The 21,846-nt window shown below is 38.7% G+C and overlaps 1 protein-coding gene across 2 annotated transcripts in view; it reads left to right on the top strand.

Annotated features, from left to right (window-relative positions):
* Window positions 1-21,846, top strand: part of KIF16B (kinesin family member 16B) — a 272,147-nt gene that overhangs the window by 199,345 nt on the left and 50,956 nt on the right. For both annotated transcript variants that reach the window (XM_016122017.2, XM_036229690.1), the window contains one exon: window positions 19,257-19,346. In XM_016122017.2, the coding sequence (XP_015977503.2) occupies window positions 19,257-19,346 (90 nt within the window). The remainder of the gene's footprint in view (window positions 1-19,256; window positions 19,347-21,846) is intronic.

The following is a 21,846-nucleotide window of genomic DNA, read 5'->3' as shown; positions in this document are numbered from 1 at the left end:
TGTGTATGTGCTTGCGTGTTCGTGTGTGCATGTGTATGTGTGTAGAGTAACCTTTGTATACAATATGTAATGGTATATACATACATAAAATAATTTCTGAAGATGTGTTTGTATTATTTCCATATTTTTAATTAGAGGATAAAGATTGACCTTACCAGCTCAGAATTTGAATTCTCCAAAACATAGACCTCACAGCACCGGACATGTGATGATTTTAGTTGGTGCTTAGATTTATGTATTTTAATAGATAAATGTGTTAATAAAATATAAGTATTAAATAAGTTTCATACATAAAACTAAGATATGGATAACAAAAATATTTAATTTTTTAAAACTGAGTTGATTTAGTATGATCTTGCTTATATGTGGAATTTAAAAAACAAACAAACAAAACCCAAGCTCATAGATACAGGGAACGGATTGGTGGCTACCAAAGGGGACTGAGTGAGGGGCAGGGGGCAGAAGAGAGAGTAAAACAGGTAAAGAGAGTCAAAAGGTGCAAGTTCCCAGTTATAAAATAAGTCCTGGGGATGTAATGTACAGCCTGGCGACTATAGTTAATAATACTGTATTCCATTTTTGAAAGTTGCTAAGAGAATACATATTAAAAGTTCTTATCACAAGAAGAAATTTATTGTAACTGTATGGTGACAGATGTTAACTAGACTTATTGTGATCATTTTGCAAGATATACAAATATTTAATCATTATGTTGTATACTAATATTGAAACTAATATAATGTGTGTCAATTATATCTAAAAAAGAAAAAAAGAAACAAGAAAAAACTGAGTTGATTTAAATAAAAATTTCAAGTAAATAATAAATAGCCCAGGCCATATGCAAATCTGGCCAAAATTTTGAAGATGCTACTGTAAAGGCAAGTTAGAGAAACCAAATACAAAATATCTTATGGGGCCTTTGAAAATTTAGGCTTTCACTTCAGAATATAAAAAATCCAAAACCAAAGAGTTTTTCTTTCTTTGAACTTATCAAAGTGAAGTTCTGAAAGCATGTCATTGTTCTGCTTCTTTTTTGGGCTTATCACAGGTGATGTAATCGTTAGCACCAGAAATGGCCTGTTAGCGTTTCCTGGAAAATTCCTAGTTCACCCTATGGGAAGGGTCCCTGGTGCATTCACAAGTAGGTGTGCTGAAGTCCTCGGTTCTCATGGGGACACCCAGTCACAGAAGTATCGGGACCAGAACTAGAAACAAACATGACATGAATATATTGTCCCTCCCCTGAACAAAACAAAAATGGCCAAGCTCCAGCAAAGGCCTAGCTGCTGGAGGAGTGCTGTCCTGTTCAGTCTCCTCCAGGGAACCTCGACAGGTCGGACAACCTCGTTGGGCCCCGTCGGTAAAATGGGGTTAATGAAACCCGCCCGGCTGGGTTGGTACAAGGAGTGCATGTGCTTAGATATGTAAAGTGCTTAGAACAGGGCTTGCCATATAGTAAGTGCTGGATAACTGTTCGTCATTAAAAATAAATGAATTAATTTTAAAAAGATGTAGAGAATGAGTGAGATTTTACCCTTGGAAACCTTTTAATGACTTTCAGTATTCAATTGTGTTTTTAAAAGGTTTTGTGTTTTGTGGAGGTTTTTTTTTGGGGGGGGGGTTATTTATTTACCCTTAACATTCTGACTTTTAAACTTAAGTATGTCAACCCTATCTGTCCATCATTTGACTGTTTCATGCAGAGGCAATGTTTTCTAGAATAAACAGTCACATTTAGGAAATAGTGTGGCTCCTACTAAATTCTCTTGGTAAGCCATTGGCTTTAAGAAGGCTAAGGTAAAAAGCATTAATTTCAAAAGAGTCTATTCTATTTAGTTTTAGATCTTCTTTGAGGGAAAATCTGATCTTAATGTATATAGATAGTTTATATTATTCACTTTATATTTTAGAAGACTCTTTGCTGCTTCCATCCAAAAAAATCAGTTTTTGTTTTCCATCCTCCTTGAGGGTCTTCTGGGGTCCTGAGTGCATTTAGCAAGGCCTCGTGCCCTCTGTGACCAGCAGGGCAGGGTCTTGACACCCAGAATAGACCCCTGTTGACTATGCATCTTGCTAGTTGTCATTGCCACTTCATTTCAGCAGCTGAGCTGACTCATGCACACACAGGTCCCACTGGGAACGAGTCTCCTCTGAGTTGGCAGGCCCCGGAGAGCCTGGGAAGAGAGAGCGCGCTGAGGTGTGGCTCCTTGAGTTCTCCAGCTTCTTTCTCACCCTTCCTGTTCCCTTTGCCTCGTGACCTTTTCTGCTTACCCTTCCTTAGAAGAGGATTTATTAGTTATTTAGATCATTCCTTCTTCTGGCCATTTTCATTTTAATCCCCAATCTGGTAGCTCCAGTGATCTGTTTATTGTGGGATGAAGTAATGGTGACCCTTGTTAAAGGAACGGTCAGGATAGGGTTCAGGGATGGAATTGGGGGGGGGTGGGCAGTGGAGGCGATTCATCAGTGGTTCTCAAATACTCATCTTCTGATCTCTGATGGCACATACACATATACAATTTCCATCACTGGCTTTAAAATGAGAAAAATAGAGCTTTCTATTAAACTAAAATATATTTAATTCAAAAGGACTCTCTTCTTCTTTCAGGGGGAATTAAAAACAACTTTCTTTTATGAAATATCTGTAAGGATAGGTAAATATATAGGGTTTTTCCTTTGGTTACATTTAATTTTTTAATTAACTGTGTTGAGGCACAATTTATATACAGTGAAATGCAGACATTTCATGTGTAGTTTCATGAGTTTTGACATCTGTATATACCCATGTAACCAATCAAGATTTAGAACTTTTCAGTCATCCCTGCAAGTTTCTCATGCTCCTTTATAGTCAGTGTCCAGGCCCAGCTTCTGGGTGAGCACTGACCTCCTTCCTTCCTGCAAACACAGATTAGCTGTGTCTGTCCTCATCTGCCACTTAAATGGGGCCAGGCAGCATTTTCTTTTGGGTCTGGATTCTTCCATTTAACATATGTTTTGGAAATTATCCACACAGTTGAGTGTAACAATAATTTGTTACTGTGTATTGCTAAATAGAATCCCATTGTATAGATGTCACAATTTGTGGATTGGTGTTTAATGTCCTTATTTGAAAATACAGAGAGTTCCCATCTCCATGTTGCATCTCTTCCCTCTTTATTTTACTGATCTTTGAAAGATACACACCTGGGAACCCCTGGTCAGGCATCAGTCCTATTGTCCTTGTGCTTACACCTTCCAATGGGTCCCACTAGCACGTCATTCTGAGACTGTGTCCACATATGCTTCAAGAGATGTCTGTCCTGCCAGCTAATGTCAGAGACGGGCAGAGAAGCTGAGGGTGTGCCAGTCTGGCTATTTTCTGAGAACGCATTCTGTGCTGAATATTGCGAATGTCACCTACTGGTCAACAGAATGTACCTGTACAATCTGTGCTTGCACTAAATGGCTGCTGTCACAGGAAATACCGCTCACTGGACTACAATAGTCATTTTAGAACTCCCACTTCAAGTGCTTTTCAGTGATTGTTATATGAAATCAATTACACTGCATCATACTTGCCATTTCTAGTTAGCTAGGACCAGAGTGGGTAGAATTTAATTTTTAAATTACATTTCAGCATGATGCAAAACACTGGCCTAGGAAATCTGTGGTTAAGACTAATGGAGGCTGTCATACTCTTGTTAGAGAAATAAGCTGATGTTTCCAGTGTTGTTTTAAATTCCCTGCCTTTTAACTTACATATTAACATGGTAATATGAAGAAAAAAGCCAATGCTCATGTATTTTTTTTTAAATATTTTGTTCCCTGAGAGTATTTATTCCTGTTAAAAGTGAAAGTAGTCTTTCAAGATTGTCTTTCTGTCTCCTTCCTAAAGTGGTGCCATCTGCTGTAGGGCCTCTTCCTGCATTCTCCATCCCATAACCTGGTTTATTCCCTTCACAGCAGATGTCACAGACTGCAGTCACAGTTTTCTTTTTTCAGTCAGGTCATGTTTATTGCTGGTCTTCTCCCCTAGAAGTATGCTCTGTGGGCCCTGTCAGTCTGTGCAGCACTGAGTCCCTAGCCCTCACCCAGTAGAAGTTACCCAATAATATGACCCACACAGACCTGTCACAAGGTGTCCTCACTGGGCATAGCTCCAGGAATTTGTGACCCTGAGTTCTTTATAAGCAGTCCTACCCCAACCCTGGGGCTCTTCATGCTCTATCTATGCTGATGGATTCCATCATTGATTAACCATCTTACCATCTCACCCCTTGAGTTCCTCAGGATGTGGTTGGCTCTCCAGTTGTCCAGATAGAGTAGACAACCAAGCTTCTTGACTGCATCTGAGTCTGAGATAGCTGACACCCCCATCTTCCTGCCTCCCTCCCACCTTCTCTGTTCTGCTCTCCAGTATACCAGTGTGTGAATACACGCGTAGCACAGACGCACACACAGCAGCATGGGCACGCACACGTGTCCTGCCTCTGACAGTCTCCAGCACCCATCAAGTAGTTTAGTTTTGCTCTGGCTTGTATGCAGAAAGCGGTAGACGTCTGCCAACTGTCTACCCTCTGGGCGTTATCCCGAGCTCCTGGGCATGTTCCAGCCTCTTCCTGGGAGCGCAGTTTTTAATGTTGTCCCCTGTAAGGAGCCTTCTGGCACCCTAGTCATGCTCCACTCATGCTGTTCAGGAAAGGACAAGTCCCTGCCTTTTCTCATGTGGTTGCAGGAAGTCAGCCCTTTGGTCCAGAATCACTTTGGTCCATTTGCTGACCAGGGTTACACACTTTAACTCAAGTGCACGATGTCTGAAATACCACCTGTCCTAATTTTAACCATCTGATTTTTTTCAAAGGTACTATAGTAGTAGTCTCCTTCTCTTGCCCATCCCATGCCACCTCATTTTTCTCTAACTCCTGGTCAGACACCTGCAAAGGATAAAAGCAAAGAACACAGGGATAAGGAATGATATTGAATGTAACCTCAAGGAAGTTGTCCAGCAAGAACTTGTAGACCACCTGCAAATAGCTCCTTGATCATTTTCTTTTCAGTCCTGAGAGCCTTCTTCCCTTTTGAGTGAAGCCCTAGAGCTGGGGAGATGCTGGGCACTGAGTACTCATATCTGTCTGGTCCTCCCTAAATGGGGGAGACCCTGAAAGTGAGATTCGGTAAACTGTAAAACTTCAAATTTTGGTATCTTCCTTTTACCCCTGAAGGACCACATGACAGACTGTGGTGCCAGGACTGGTGGCACACATTAACTTAAGGCAGCAGGAACAAACTGGTGGTGAATGATGTGTATTATTTGGCCTGAACAGATGTTTACAATTTGGATTGTGTTGTCAATATTTAAAACTTGAGAGAGCTGACATGGAAATCCAGATTTTCCAAGTTTCTATAGAATATCAGAAAACCTGGGAAGCCTGGGCTGATGTCCCCTCAAAGTGACACTGGCTGCGTGGGAGCAGTGGCTCTTCTTGGGGTGGAGCCTGAGGCTCTGCTTTACCGCAGGCCTCAGAGCTCCTTGTCCTGGAGAAGGTCACCTGATAGAGGGATAGCGTCTAGGTTCACACAAGTTCTGACGGCATTGTGCAAAAGGCTCATGGACCACATGAAGTCTCTGATCACACGGTTTATTAAATCAGTTTAGACACACACACAGAAGCCAGGGGAGGGAGGAGCAGCTGGACGGAACACACGACCTGAGCTGAGGGTCACATCATGTCTTCCCGCCCCTCTGTGCCACTTAACCTTTCCTGCTGTGCTTAGCAAGACTAGAGATTTGAGCAAGGGGCCTGCGCTGACAGAGGGCAACCAGAGCAATACACACTTGGCTGGCCGGTGGCCTGCTGAACAGCCCGGTTTTCACATGCAGTTCTTGGGTAAAGCGCACGTGGAGTCAGCGTGGGACCAGGCCACTTGTTACCAAGGGTGGTCAATAGCTGTCATAACTGTTGGGCCAGGGAGTTCATGATCATGACTTAACAATATCTGTATCTAAGTAGCATTCTTGTCTGTTCAGTCATATTTATTCTATGTTTGGCAAGTCTTATAAGTAACAGGCCTATATTTAGCATATCTTATGAATTCTGTTGAGTCTCACAAGCTGCTTGCTTACCCGTTATCTGTTCAGACATTCTGTGACATTTCCCTGTATTGCATAAGCTTCCAGCTTACTTACTGGCTATGCTTAGGCCTTCTTATGAACTTCATCCATCCTCTGTAGCAGGATTGAATGTACTCAAATAATACATAGACTCCTGCTATGCTCTCTGTTATCTTATAGTCATAGGACCTCAGAGTTTTGTTCCTGAGTGGTCCTTGTAGGCAGTTGAGTTTGTAGTCTCTTTTCAAGGAAGGACACTAACATCTATCAAGTACCTTCTTCCTCCAAGACACTTTCCTAGACATTTTCACACATGTGTAAAATGTAGCAAAATGGGAGTTTTACTTGCATTTAATGAATTAGGAAATTATGAGTAACTTGTTTAAGGCTACACAGCTAGTAAGTAGATCCACATACCAAAAGTCCATGTTAAATCTTAGTTTTCTGAGTCGCACTGGCTCCCTCACTTACTCATTTTAAGGTACCTTCTAAATATCACTAATCTCTGCACTTTTTTCATGTTTTCATTTTTTCCTAAACAGGGTGGCCATTTCCAAATCCTTGCATATTCTCAAAATTTACTGTTGTTTTTGTGTGTTTTAACTTCTTATCTTGAGTTCTGGCCAAGTCACAGTCACTTTGTAAATTGGGGCTATTGTCAAGGCTTTGACAAACCTGGATAGTTTGATGGTGGATAGACCTGCCAGGAAACATGAAGAAAATTTGTAGTTTGGGAGTTAGTTAAAGCAATCACATTTACAGAGAAATTTCTCTTTATTTGGCAGAATAAAAATAAGAGCTGTTCCAGCATATTGGATAAACTGTATACATATACATCTTTTAGAAGTATTCCCAGCTTGATAGAATATAAATGTTCAGAAGGACATTTGTATGTCAGCATCTGAATCTATCTATGCTTTTTAGTAACTTGATAGATTATCTCCCTGCATGCGTATTAGCACAGCCAAGACAAATGGAGTGTTGCTTATGCTGTGGTCCATTTAGATTTAAACATTCAGTTTGTGTATTATTTTTAAACATAAATAACAATTGAAATAAATAGCACTGGGACTTGAAGAATTATATTTTATCCTAAGTTTTTTTTTTTAAGGCACCCCTACCATCTCTTTGAGAACTTTGTCTTTCACTGAAAAACTTAAGAAAAACATTTTTCCTTTCCCTGTCTTCACACAGAGCAACTAATCTTTTATATTGCTTTTACTTGGGCAGTTGTGTTTATCATCGCAAAGTAATTGCTTCACATGTGAGAAATAATGAAGAAGGAATGAGATTAAGTCACAAACTCAAAAGAAAAGCAGTCATCACCTTGAATTTCCATGTCAAATTCCTTCTCTCTATAAATATATCTTAATATTTTCTTTTAATTTCCGAATTTGGGGAGTTTTACATCTCTTCCTAGAATTAATTTCTTTTAAAATAAATTACAAGATGGTTTAAATTGCTGTCTGTGGATACCCTGGCCTTTCACTAATGCATAATAAAAAGCCTTTAGGAGCATGGCCATACTGCCACAAGTTACTATTTATTGAGCACCCAAACACTCTGCTAGTTGCTTCACTTTTTTTTTTTTTTTTTTTTAGTTCATCTGAAGGTTAGATAGCATGAGTTCATTTTACGGATGAAAAAAAAAATGAGGCCCGGAGGAGTTGCATAATTTAGCCAAAGTTACACAGCTAATGAGTGACTGTGCTAAAGCCGGGATCCAGGTCTGTCCCAATCCAGTGCTGTTTGTTATTCCATTCTCCAGTGGTGACTGGTAGAGAGTTGGCATTCTGTGCTCTGCCTCTGAGTATTTGATAATTTGAAGGGAAATTGCTTAGACAGTCATTCTCACAATTTCCCACAATTTTAGAGTAGAATAATTCTCTCTATTCCTCCTTGCTTCAAAGAGGTGTTAGAGGAAGAGTGAAGTACTTACTAGTAATGATCTTGGATATGAAAGGCATCTATTCATCAGAATCTTAGGGTCTTTGTACATTCTTTCAAATTTACCTTCAAACTACTATATAAAGTAAGTATACTAAAATAAAGAGTATTATCCCTATTGTGAAGATGCTGAAATTAAAGCATAATGAAATTTTTATTCTAGTTAGTATAGAAGGCTGACAATTTGGTCAGCCGGGAGGCTCTGTAGGATTTTGTATCACTTTATAGTTTTGTAGAGTATGACATAACTTGATAGTCAACCTCTAGACTCCTTTCTTCATGGCACACCAGATTCAGACCAAGTTCAGAATCCACTTTCTTTACTTGTTGGTTATGTTCTACCCAGAGGGGTATCTGGGAAGTTACCTGGATAATAAGGTAGAATAAGCTTATATCTGCATGGGTCTCCTGCTTTAAGGAATCTTTATTCTCCGATCTCCGTACACCTCCCATCCACGTTACCAACGGACAGGGGCAGATCTAGCATTGGAACTTAGACTTCTGTCTCCTTGCCCAGTGCCCTGGTTTTAAGACTGTGCTCCTCTTGCTGGGCTCAGCTTCTTCCCTCAGGTGCCACTGAGATGGAATTTGTGGAGTTAGTAGAGTTGTTGGTTCATGGAGCCCAACACAGTGGAGGGGGGAGGCCTGCTCAGTTTAGGAACTCCTTATGCATTTTGTGGACCTGATTCAAGTGATAGCTGCTTTATTGCCCCCCAGAACCCCTGGATGGTCGCTGACACAGTCTCTTTTCCTTTATGTCCACTTGTCTGTAGACCTCAGCACTTTTTGGATTCCCCAGAAAGAAAAGTATGTAAACTTTCCTAAGTTTCCCTAGAAGAACCAGAGAGTGAGGTACATTGCATATTTCATAGCAAATAACTGCAAATACCCCATTAGACAATTGTGTTCCCCCAAAGCATCAGCATTCCCTCTCCTCCTTCTTAGATATCTTTTGGAAGCTCCAACTGCTGACCCCTTGTGAAACAGAGGGATTCAACTCCAGCTCACATCCTTGTCTTTTACCCTCAAGCTTGCTTACCCAAAGGACTATGACATTTCTTCAGTATTTATCCAGAGAAAATGAAAACATTTATTCGAGAAGACACATGCACCCTTCGTTTATTACAGCATTATTTACAGTAGCCAAGATTTGAAAGCAGCCTAGGTGTCCATTGATAGATGAATAGATAAAGAAGAAGTGGTACATATATTCAATGGAATATTACTCAGCCACACACACACACTAAAAAAACGATGATATCTTGCCATTTGTGACAACATAGATGGACCTAGAGGGTATTATACTAAGTGAAATAAGGTGGACAAAGAAAGACAAATGCTGCCTGATATTCTATGTTGACTCTAAAAGCAAAATGAACAAAACAAAAATAGACTCATAGATACAGAAAAGAAATTGATGGTTGCCAGAGGGGAGGGGAGTAGGGAATGGGCAAAAATGGTGAAGGAGATTAAGAGGTACAAACTTCCACACAGGGATATAGTGTACAGCATAGGGAATATAGTCACTAATATCATAACAACTCTGTGTAGTGACAGATGGTTACTAGACTTATAGCTGTGATCACTTCATAAGGTATATAAATGTCAAATCACTATGTTGCACACCTGAAACTAATATAATATGTGTATCAACTATAATTTAAAAATTAAATAATTTAAAAAAACAACAACAAAAAAAACTAAGGATTATGACACTAATAACCAAAAGGCTCTTAAGTTAATAGGACCCACTCTCTACAGGCAATTCAGAGATCCCCATTCGTTTCTTGCTGTGTTTTTTAGGAGTTTGACAACCTGCACTCATTCTTACCCTCCCCAAATTGTTTATCACAGTATTTTTTCTAAATCAATAGACTCTTTTCTCCAAAAGGAATTTGGTAAATGGCATTTTTTCTTTCTTTGTTTTACAATTCTTTACCCTCTCCCCTAATGCCTATACTCTAAAAATTTTAAACAGTTACTGGGAAGTCAGGAAAGGATTATAATATATGTCACTGTGCTGCCTGCATTTCACAATAGGAAGGGCATTGAAAAATGTGGAAATTTATTGAAAAGAGACTGGACTCCTCTTCCTTTTGTGTTCCCTCCCTCCCTCTCTCCCTCTTTCTTTCTTTCTTTCTTTCTTTCTTTCTTTCTTTCTTTCTTTCTTTCTTTCTTTCTTTCTTTCTTTCTTATTTAACAAATATTTATTTGGTACCTGTAATATATTTTTAAAAGCTATAGTCTTAAAAGTATCAAGCTGTTGAGGGACAGAAAAGATGAATAAGCAGTTCATGTACTCACAGATCTGCTAAGTGGGGGTAGAGAAACATGCAGCAAAGTAGAACAGTGCAGAGGAAACGAGGACATTAAGGGATGATCAAGAAGATAACATTTTTATTTGCATGAGAAGATGGGTGGGTTTCAGTGATTGGATATGAGAGTGAGAGGCACAGAGGGCATTCTAGGTAATGGAAACACCAGGACAGAGGCCCAAGGGCAGAGAAGATGGGTGGGTTTCAGTGATTGGATATGAGAGTGAGAGGCACAGAGGGCATTCTAGGTAATGGAAACACCAGGACAGAGGCCCAAGGGCAGACAGGTACAGATGATATATTGGAACTAGGGAATAGTGCAGTCTGAGGCCAGCCTTGGGGCGGGGCTCTCAGGTATAAGTGAATAAGGAAGATTAAGAGGTTTCGAAGGACGTTGGAGGAGAATGTATATTGCAACAGTATTGTTTTGAGATATGCTGAAAAGGTAAGATGCTCAGGGAGTTTGTTCGAGGCAACCGTAATCATCTCAGTAAAATAAGATTGTCATTCGTTAGGATTGAAAATTGTGAACATTTCGAAATACTCATCACAAAGAATGGAATTTGGAAGGATTTCCAACAGTGACCCTGTCCAGTTAAAACTGCATAAATTTCATGCCTATGTAGTCTGCCTTTCCTGGGAGGGGTGGTGTTCTTCAAGGAAAGCTGTCTCTGTCGGTTGCCCAATTTGGAGGATTGTTCTGTTGGGGACCCACCAGAAGGTCTAGGCAGCTAGGGATTTTAAGATGCTAGTTTCCCACTGGCACAAAGACTGACCTGGTGTCCAGTCTGGGCATATACGTAAGTGATTAGAAGAGAAGAAGTGAACTAAAAGACCAGGAGAGGTTATCAGCAGTCCCAGTGAAGACAAACAGTTGGCGCTGGGTGAGCGTGCCTATTGGAAATCCAAAAGCACTGGTGCTATCTGTCCTCAGAAAGATTTGGCAATCCTAGAGGTTGACCAGGGTCAAGGGTAATTGAATGGCAGTCTGTGCTATCTATGGGGTATCACTGTGATTAATGGGAGTGTTGGCTTCTTTTACCACCTTCAGTTTAGTTCCATCTGCAACAATGATCTGAAGAGATTTTAATTAAACCCACGGCATTAATGTACATTACTAAACAGATTTAAACATTTGGAAAATATTTTGTTTCCTCAAACATGTTCATAGTTATGTTGAGTCAGAAGATTATATTTTGCAACAATATGACAATTTTTTTTAGTATATACTAGGTTAATATGAGACCATTTCCTCCAAACTATTACTAAATACAAGGACATTTATATTTTTGTACTTGACATAGTTTCTCCAAATGTTGTTAAAAAGTAAATTTTGTTAAAGAGTATTCTTTAAGTAACTGTTTAAATAGGGGCCAGATTATTCTTTGGATAAAAACTGTTGATTTTCCTCCATACATAGATAGATATACACAGCAAATATATATTGAGAACAGATCTTAAAAATAACAATTCTTAAATCAGCAAAGTGTATATATATAATATAAATTTGTGGAAAGCACTCAAATGAGAATCGTTTATAAGTAAATGCAGTTCATCTTATGAATATATTTATGGTGTTTAAATTGTACTTGATCATTTTATGGCCTAGAAAAGATGGATCTGTATCTGTAGAACCATTTAGTGAGAGAGAAGTGATGAAATTTGCTCCTCAAAGATAAGAAGTAGCGATGCCCGACATTCTCAATGTCAAAAAAAGTAATCAAGAGTTTTGATTTGATTTATTTGTCCTGACGATCTTCTATCCTCATGCCATGCCGAATTTTAATTGGGGACAAAGTAGGACTTAAACACATATTCTTCCTTTCTGTGTAGTTTTTCCAAACCTCATATGTGCCATTTCTCCAGCTCTATGTGTGAAAGTGTCTTTGTTATAGAGAAAGGATTCAATCATTTCCTATGGAGAGATGACACCTATGGTTGCCTTGCCAGCCATTTCTGTCATGGCTAGTGATGATCTTCATTCTTCATCATCATTGTCCTCATCTTGTTTACACATTGATAGACAAGGGGGAGATTTAAATGTTCTATGTATAAAGTAGGACATTTGAGCCTTTGTAATCCTTGTACTTAACCTAAACTCAGGTTATACTCAAGGATGAAGAATTTGGAAATCCGTCTGTGCCTCACTATAGACTTGTGTTACAAATAATATCAAGAATGCACCTTATTCTCAGTGTAGTTAAAAAAAAATCGTACCATTGTGTGAATAATTTAATTAATATGATTCAGATGAATCTCAAAGAAACCACCAGAACAGAGTAATTGCGGCCAAGATTGCAGCAGGCCTTGTTCTCCATTTCGACTGATCTGGGCCACGCCTGGAATCCTTACCTGATTTGAAGAGAAAAATAATCTTAACTGCGTCTCTCAGAAAACCAGCATTGAGAATAGTGCGTGACACATAGTGGTAGCCCAATAAATGTTTATTTCTACAAGAGAGCCCTCTCACTACTACCTCAATAACTGCCAAAGGCTCATTTCCTTAAAAGGCTTAAAATCTTGTAGGGTAAAGAGACATTTACACCATTAATATCAGTTATATAAATTAATTAGTATAACATTAGTTGTATAATTAATGTCCTGTGATGTATGCCCTGATCATAGTGTGAACTGCATGGTAAGGAATCATGGAGGAGAGAATGATTCTTCCAGAGGGAGGAGCTGTTGTTTGGATGACCCCCCGCTCCCCTCCTGTAGGCCGAACAGGTATTCTCTATTCACAGAACAGAGTATATGACTGAGACCATTCAAAAGACCCTTCCATAAATCGACAGATGTGCCATATTTCTTTCTCAGTAACTTGTCTGAAGTGTGAGATTTTTAATCCACTGGGAGCTGGGTTAGAAAGCTAGTGTGTTGGATCATCCTGGAAAAAGCCCCGAATGCCATGGTAAGGTCTTTGGCCATGGAGGGGGTGGGTGAGAAGGTATTGGGATGTGACCATATCTGATTTACAGCAGGAAGCTCAGACTTTAACCTGCATCAGAAACCCCTGGAGGGTTTGTTAAAACATAGGTTGCTGGACCCCACCCCAGAGTTTCCGATTAAGTAAGTGTGAGTAAGACCTCAGGACTTGCATTTTAACAAGTTTCCAAGTGAAATTGTTGCTGCGGGACAGGCCTCACACTTTGAGAACTACCAGTTTAAACTATAGACTTCAACATTGAGGGCATAAGTCATTGAGATCTGTATGAGTTTTTTAATGTAAATTTATTAAAATATCAAGTAAGATACAAGGCAACAAAATAAATCATTACCCAGAATGTACCAATAATGATTTTCATTGTTTAACGCTTTAGAGAACTTATTGTATACATAGCATTAATGGTTACAGAGAGTCTGCTACCTCTCTAATGATGAGACTCCTGGAGTCTCCAGGGTTACACATTGAAAACTGAGACCCCTCTGATACCATTACTGACCTCATTCAGCACAATTCAAAAAAAAAAAAAAAATACATGTACACATCTTTGAATAGCCCTCTTCACATTGGGCCGTCTTTCTCTGTCTTTTCCCAGATATGCATACCTGCCATGGTAGCATCCCACGTCCCAGTATAAGCACTAGGGGTGATGTCAAGAAATCAGAAGGAAGTGCATTGGGTGCTTCTGTGGGCCCTCTCAGGGGTTTTATTTTCTTCTTACTGTCTTGTCATCTTGTGCCCGAATGGCCTTAATATCTACTGCCCAGAAAATCACTTAGCTGTGTCATGTCCTTCCACTGGTTTGCTTTATACATGTTGTTAGAAAAATTGGCATTCCTTATAGAAGTACTATTCTGGGAAAGAGGTATGAAACTCAAAGTTGTGAGGTAAGTTTAGGGCCGCCATTTCATTAATCAGAGATTTCACAAAGTTTTCAATATGAATGAGCTGTGGAAGCAACAAAGCTGCAGACCAAAGCCCCACAAGCTAGGTGTCCAGTTTACATTATCCTAATTTGGCTTGAGGCTTTCTTGAGGGCTTTTTTCACACAGAGAGATTAAAAAAGGTATTGCTGGTTCATTGTCAGTAAGAACATGAGTGTATTTAAGACAAGTCTATCTTGGGGCTCCATCTTCCAAACTCTTCTCAGGATGCCCGCAATGTGTCAAGGACTCTTCTGAGGGGCCGTAAAACCCAGCTAAAAATAAGTAATGTTAGGTAGTAAGAAGTGTTTAGTAGGAAAATAGAGGAGTAAGTAGTGTGGAGATGGGAAAAGAGGGATGCAGTTTTCGATGGTATATCCAGAAAAGGTTTCACTTAGAAAGTGGCTTTTGAGCAAACACTTGAAGGAAGTGAGGGAACTAGTCTCATGAAAAACCTATGCCAGAAAGAGGAATAATCACATACAAAGTCTGTGAGGCCATACTTACTATGTAGCATATTTGATATATTCTAGATACGTAAAGGATCCAGAGTGAGCAAGGGAGAGAGTCATTGGAGATGATGCCAAGGAGAAGAGAGATCATGGTGATCCTTGTAGGCCAATAAAAGAACCTGAAGTTATATCTTAGATGAGATGAAACACTTTGAGAGGGTATCCTATTGGAGCAAAGGATCAGCCTCATTTGACTTAATTTTTAACAGGACTATTTTGACAACCATAATGAGAAAAAAAAAAAACGAAGGGAAAATTAGGGAGAGGGAACAAAAAACAGAAACAAGGAGACCAAGTAGGAGACTGTTAAAAATAATTTGAGCAAGAGATGATAGTGGCTTAGAGCAAGGTATTAACAGTGGAGATGGTAAGAAGTGGTCAGATTCTCATTATTATTTAAACTTTGGCAGAAGGAATTTGCTGATCGATCGGACGAGAGGTGTGAGAGAAAAAGGAGCATCAAAGATGATGCCAAAGTTATTGGATTGAACAAATAAAAGAATGACATTGTCATTTATTGGATGGGGAAGTGGGAAGGGAATTGAGTTTGGGTGAGAATAATTTTGACAGATTTAGCCATGTTAAGTTTGAGATGCATGTCAGACATACAGGTGGGAAGACATATCAAGTAGGCCATAGGATATATGAGTCTGGGTTCAGGAGAGAGAGAAGCATCTAGGGATGAGATCATCAAAAAGGTGAGTGTAGATATAAAATAAAACATATGCAAGGACTAAGCCCTGGGGCACTTTGATCTTCAGAGGTCAGAGACATGAGGAGAATTTTCTTTGCTAGAAATCCTAGCAAAGAAAATTCAGATAAAAGAATGTAGCAACCTGGAAGCAAAATGAAAAAAGGTGTTACCAGGAGGATCTGTCAGCTGTGTCAAATCCTGCCGATCAAGTAAGGTCAAGACCAAGAATTAACCAGTGGATTTAGCAACACAGGTTGCTGATGACCTTGTTAATAGTATTAAAGTGGTTTCAGTAGAATGCTGAGTAGATTGGAGTGGATTCAAGGGGTATGGGAGGAAAGAAATTGATGACATTAAGAATAAACCTTTTTAAGAAGTTTTGAATAATGGAAAGAAATGGAGTGGTAGTTGGGAAGGGAAATATTGATGGGAGTTTAATGAAAGAAAGAATAGCTTGTTTAAATGCCTTTGGGAATAATCTAGTAGAGACAGGGAATGTGCTGGTACAGGACAGAGAAGATAAAATTGCTTATTACAGTGCCCTGCAGGCAGCAAGAGGGATGGAATTAAGTGTTTCAGGACAGGGGTTGGCCTTAACCAGGAGCACTGATCTGTATCTCAGGCCTGGTAACAGCAAGAAAGATGTACAGGGCAGATAGTGACAGATGAGTAGATTTGGTTGAGAGTGCTTGTGGAAATGTTTTTTGATTGTTATTTTCTCGGTGAAATAGGAATTAAGGTTATCAGTTGAGAGTGAAGACAAGGCGAGAGATGATGAAAGCTTGAGGGGAAAGATGGAGTAAACTATTTAGATAAGTATTATCGAAGAGAATGGAAGAGCAAATGGAATTGGGAAATGTGCCATGACTGGTGGTAGGCATCTAAGCTGACTTGAAGGTAGTGATTATGACTTTTAAAATGAGACCAGTCCATTTGATGGTGTGTTTTTCTTCAACCACATTGTGTTCAGATTGGTAGGAAGGAGACAAATTTAACCAGGGTTGTGGTTTAGCTTAGTCCTAGGGTAGATCAGAGATTTGAGGTTGAATTCAAAGGAAGGGTTATAATGATTGCTATGTTTTTCAAATCGAGGGAGAAAGGAGCAAGGTCAGAGGTCAAGGAACAAGAGGTCAGGGTATTAGAGGGATCATCTGTTGATTAATGAAATTATCAAGAATAATGGCAGGAATTCCATAGTCCCATAGTCCATTGGAGCAGATGACACTGAGCAGAACCTTAACCTTTGAGGAATTGGGAAAGTGACTAAGGCAAATTGACACCTGTAAGAAAGGTGAGTAGAGTGGCAGGATCTGAAGGCGTGAGCTTCACAGAGAAGAGATTTTAGAAAAGATGGAGGAGCAGTGGTTTAGAAGTTGGACTGAAGAACAAGAATGTCTACCTACCTCCCAGCACAATGGGATGAAGAGTGTAGGGAGAAAACAGTCCCTACTTGAGAAGGCTGCACAGGAAATGGTTCCTCAGTCAGCTTTCAGTTAGAACAAAGATGAAGGGCATGCTCCCGGAAGGTGCTGAGGATCTAAGGGATCTTGCTGATTGACCATGAGTTCAGGAGCTACAGTGGAAGAATTTCAGGGCAAGGATGGAGAGCCAGGGGGCATTAGAATCTGGGAGATAAGGGTCACCTAACATTCTTGGGTAACTTTCTCTGGAATCCAAAGTCCCAGTATAGGATGATCTTGCCTATGAACATTGTACATCTTATTATTCCCAAGTCATGAGTGTGATTCCATTAATTTTCTGAACTCTCCTGGCAGGTCGGCCACATCATGTCCACATCTCTTCCAGTTCTCTTTTTGACACCAGTGTGTGTCCAGCCAAGGAGGCATATAGCTCTGCCCTTGCCCTAAGAAAGCCATCACACCCCTGCTGATTGTGCTGGCCTTGCTCCCTGTGCTTGGCGGGGCTGGGTCTGTTGAGGCATGAACCAGAGAGAAAGGATCCCCAGCTTAGCTGCCAGCAGCAGTGTTTCCCAAGCTTGAGTGACTTGCATAACCAGCTTTAAAAACTTACAGCTGCAGAGCACCTGTACTATTTTTACGTAGTAATTTTTGTGAATACACTTACCTTTTTTTCTTATAGAGATATCTTTTTAGAGGAAACTCATAAGAAGAAACATCAACTTAAACAATTATTGTGAATAATGAATTCAGAGCCAGAATGATGAAAATAAAAAATGACCATCCTTCTATACTCCCAAATCAGCTCATTTGCCACTTTGGGAAATGAGTCAACCAGAGAATGACTAAGAGTCAAGACTCACTCTTCCTCCAAAACAACCCACATGTGTGTCCTGTGTACTGATGCGTCTGCTTTCCTGCTTGTCCCATATGATTTACTTGCTGGAGAATCAGGTTGAATTATTGTGCTCAAGAAGTTTATTTCTCTAAAGTGTGGGATAAGGCTTCCCATACAGACAGATGGCCCATGCAAAGGTTCTGAGGTGGAAGGAGTATCTGCACTTAGGGAGTGCAGCATGAGGAAAGATACTTAGTGGAAGAAAGGCTTGAGGTGAGTTTGCTGCTGGCAGTGTCTAAAAATTAAAAAATTGGGCCTTTAAGGTTGAAAATGTGAGTCTTTTCTAAGAGCAATGTGATGCTACTAGAGAGGGTCTTAAGTGGGAAGGTGAAATGATCGGATTTAAGTTTTTAAAAACTTTCCTGTCAGTTTTGCAGAGAAAAGATGGAAGGAGGTAAATATGATACAGACAACTGGGAGAGGCAAAGGCCACATGTGACCCGATTGTCTAGGGTAAGATGGTGGTTATGGTGAAAGATGGATAAATAGAGCTCTAAGCAATGTTTAAGAGATGAATGGAGAGCAGGAGCTAATGCTTGTTCTGCTGTGGACATGCTGTGAAGAAGGAGATGGAGATGGCTTCAGTGTCTGTCTGGCATAGCTTGGTGGAGGGTGATGAAATACGCTGAGGGGGAATAACAGAGAAGAACGAGGTTCCTCTCTAGTTCTAGATATTCTCTAATGAGAATATGTCGAGTTCAATTTTAGACACATTGAATTTCTAGGTTCCTGTGTGACATTCAAAAAGAGATGTCTCTAGGTTGGATACTTGGGTTTTCAGTTCAGAAGAAAGGTGGGAACTGAGATAGGAATTTGAGGCTCATTAGCCTGGCTTTTGGTGTGATTCTAAAGGCTGGCATTGTCTACCAGCTTCTGCTTGTCACTGTGACCTCAGTATGTGAGTTAATGTACACCAGAGTTTCCACCCAGTTCATTCAACAGCAACTGCAGGTTAAGGGCTAGATTGAGAATTCTTCCTCTGAAATAAAGCAAAATGTATTGTTGTGTGTTCATACTAATAATTATTGAGATACAGAAAGATTTTTTTTCTCCTTTTCCTACCCTCGTCATTTCTCTTCTTCCTCCTCTTCCTGTCTTTTCCATCTCTCTCTCTCTCCCTCTCCCTCTCTATCTTTTCCCCTCCTATCTACTCCGGTGGCATCTGGTGACCTGCACTGCTATGACAGAAAGGTCACCCTGTGGGATTTTCTTTCTGCAATCCAAGTTGAAGGTTGAGGGATACTTTTCATAAGTCATTAAGACATAACTATCTGTCTCTCATTTTGCATAGGCACATGCTTCTTGTAACCAGATTTGGGAACCAGAGGCACATGCTTATGCAGAGAGCAATTATTATTTATAGGTCTTATTTATTCAGCTAGATTAATGTTTTCAATTCTGGAGAAATTTTGCATGCTAATCACTATTTGTTAATTTTTAAATCATGTAAAACAAATTTTAGTCACTTTTTCCTTTAATTAATGCTGGTTTATTTTGATTTTTCTGGTTCATAGATTACCGTCCTAGATGAGACGTGGACTGTATTCAGGCGTTACAGTCGTTTTCGAGAAATGCACAAAACATTGAAGTTAAAGTATGCAGAGGTAAGTTATAAAATAATTATCTCCAATTAACATTTGTTTTATAAAGTAAATGAATTGATTGCATCATCAATGTCTCTCATTTAGGTGTTAGCTTATAAGTGTTACCAAGTTTTATTTCAATTACTCACCTGTCAAAGATATCTTTTTAATTTTTGTCCTTTGTTTTATTTTTATTCTACACAATTTAAACATTTTCTGAACATAAGATTTGAAAGTGATAGTAGATGAATTCTTTTTTATAAATTTTATGATAAATTTTAAATATTTTAATCAATTTATAACTTCTCAGCAGTAAATTTACCCTTTTTTATGTTGAAAAGGGCTACATTAATGTTTATACTTCCACTTAATGAGAAATGAAGTCATAAAAGTTAATTTAGCATCAAACATGGAGAAGTAGATGATAAGTCTGAAATTATTAGGAGCAAGTAGTCATTTCATACATCAGGTCAGATATCCAGAGTGTATTGATATGTTAGTAATTTTTTTTCTTTTTTGGACAAAGACAAGTTTTTAAAATACTATTAAGCAAAAAAGAACCTTAAAATTAATATGTATCTTCTAAGTGAATGTATTTATTATTATCATTAATTTATTTATTTTCACTTCAACTAAAGGAAATCTTGTATACACACAGCTCTTTTGGAATTTTTGGTTGAACAGTTAGTAGTCACTATCTAATTAGGCTGCTCTCCCTAAGTGTTGTTTTTCAACACTATTTTTATAGTTTCTTATGACAGTCTTAAAAGTGATTTTGTAAGACATAGTATTTCCTTAACATTTCCACACCTTCTACCCTTTCTTATCAAGTATACAATATAAGGAGAAATACCTTTTTGTAAATATAATGGTTCCTTGACATGTAGAAAATCTTGAGTCTGGGTTAATTTAAGCTATCATAATAGTATTCTATTTAAAATTGAAGAAACTTCAGGTATGAATTATATTTCAGTGTTCCCATGAGGCTTTAGTTCCAGAAATAACTGCTTCAAAGTCAAGTTAAGTTTGTTTCTACAATTTATTCTTCATGTCCCAAGTTAATGTTGACAATAAAAAGTAGAAGTTTTGTGTACATATTAAATGTACAGAGCAACTTGTTTTTTAAGTGAGCTTTGTAGCTCAGGAGCTACTTGGTTGTAAGTTACTATGTCAGTACTTTAATAGTGTATAGTTAGTCATATTATATTCAAAATTCCCACATTAATAGATGGAAAAAATAATTTACTTGAAACAAAAGCACACAAACTTTACAAGAATTTTATATACATATATGCATGCATGTATGTGCATATATATGAATTATATACATATTATTCATTCCATGATTTATTTCATATCAGTTATTTCAGTGCTGTCAGTTCCGTGCCCTTCTATGTAGGCACATTTTTTAGATTCCAGTAATACAGTAGTGACAAGAGCAAAGGTGACTTCTCTTATAAATCTTAAATTCATATGGGGACAGACTGACAATAAACAAGGAATGTATAATAATTAATTCTTAAAGAGTGTGCATGTCATCTGGCAGTTACATGAGGTTTTATTTTATAGGAAAAATATTAATAAGATGTGATGGAGCAGAAAATGCTAGGCAGTACTATTAAGATAATTTCAGGGCTGGCTCTTTGAAGAAATGGCCTTTTAGTTAATATGACGTGAGAGAATTTAAACGAGTTTGCAAAGAAATAACACACGGTACTAAATCATTGTTTTCAAAGAAAACTTTAGAACAAACAGAAGCAATCTTTTTTAAAATTTTATTTTATTTTATTATTAGTTTCAGGTATACAGTATATTGGTTAGACATTGATATAGCTTATGAATGATCCCGATTCCTCTTTTTCTCCTCTGGCTCTGCACCTGGCCATTACATTACTGCTGACTGCATTCCCTTTGCCATGTTCCCCATCCCCATGACCATCTATCTGTCAACTACTAATACATACTTCTTTAATCCTTCAACTCTTTCTCCTCTCCCCTCTGGCCATCACCAGATTTGTATTTGTGAGTCTGTTTTTTGATCAGTTTGGTTTTTTTGTTCCTTAGATTCTGCATATAAGTGAAATCATACAGCATTTATCTTTCTCTGTTTGACTTATTTCACTCAGCATAATAACCTCTAGGTCCATCCATGTTATTGTGAACAGTAGGATTTCATTTTTTTAAATGGCTGAGTAATTTTCTATTGTATATATGAACCATAACTTCTTTATCCAATCATCTTTGATAGGCATTTAGGTTGCTTCCATATCTTGGCTATTATAAATAGTGCCACCATGAACATAGGGGTGCATAGATCTTTACTAATTATTGTTTTGGTTTTCTTTGGATAAATACCCAGATGTGCAATTGCTGGGTCAAAAGGTATATCCAGTTTTAATTTGTTGAGGAGCCTACATACTGTTTTCCATAGTGTCTGTACCAATTTGCAGTCCCACCAACAGTGTATAAAGGCTCCCATTTCCCCACATCCTCACCAACGCTTCTTATTCTTTGATTTATT

The sequence above is a fragment of the Rousettus aegyptiacus genome, unplaced genomic scaffold, assembly GCF_014176215.1.
Source record: "Rousettus aegyptiacus isolate mRouAeg1 unplaced genomic scaffold, mRouAeg1.p scaffold_m13_p_12, whole genome shotgun sequence".
Lineage (NCBI taxonomy): Eukaryota > Metazoa > Chordata > Mammalia > Chiroptera > Pteropodidae > Rousettus > Rousettus aegyptiacus.
This window is presented reverse-complemented; position numbering and strand designations above follow the sequence as displayed.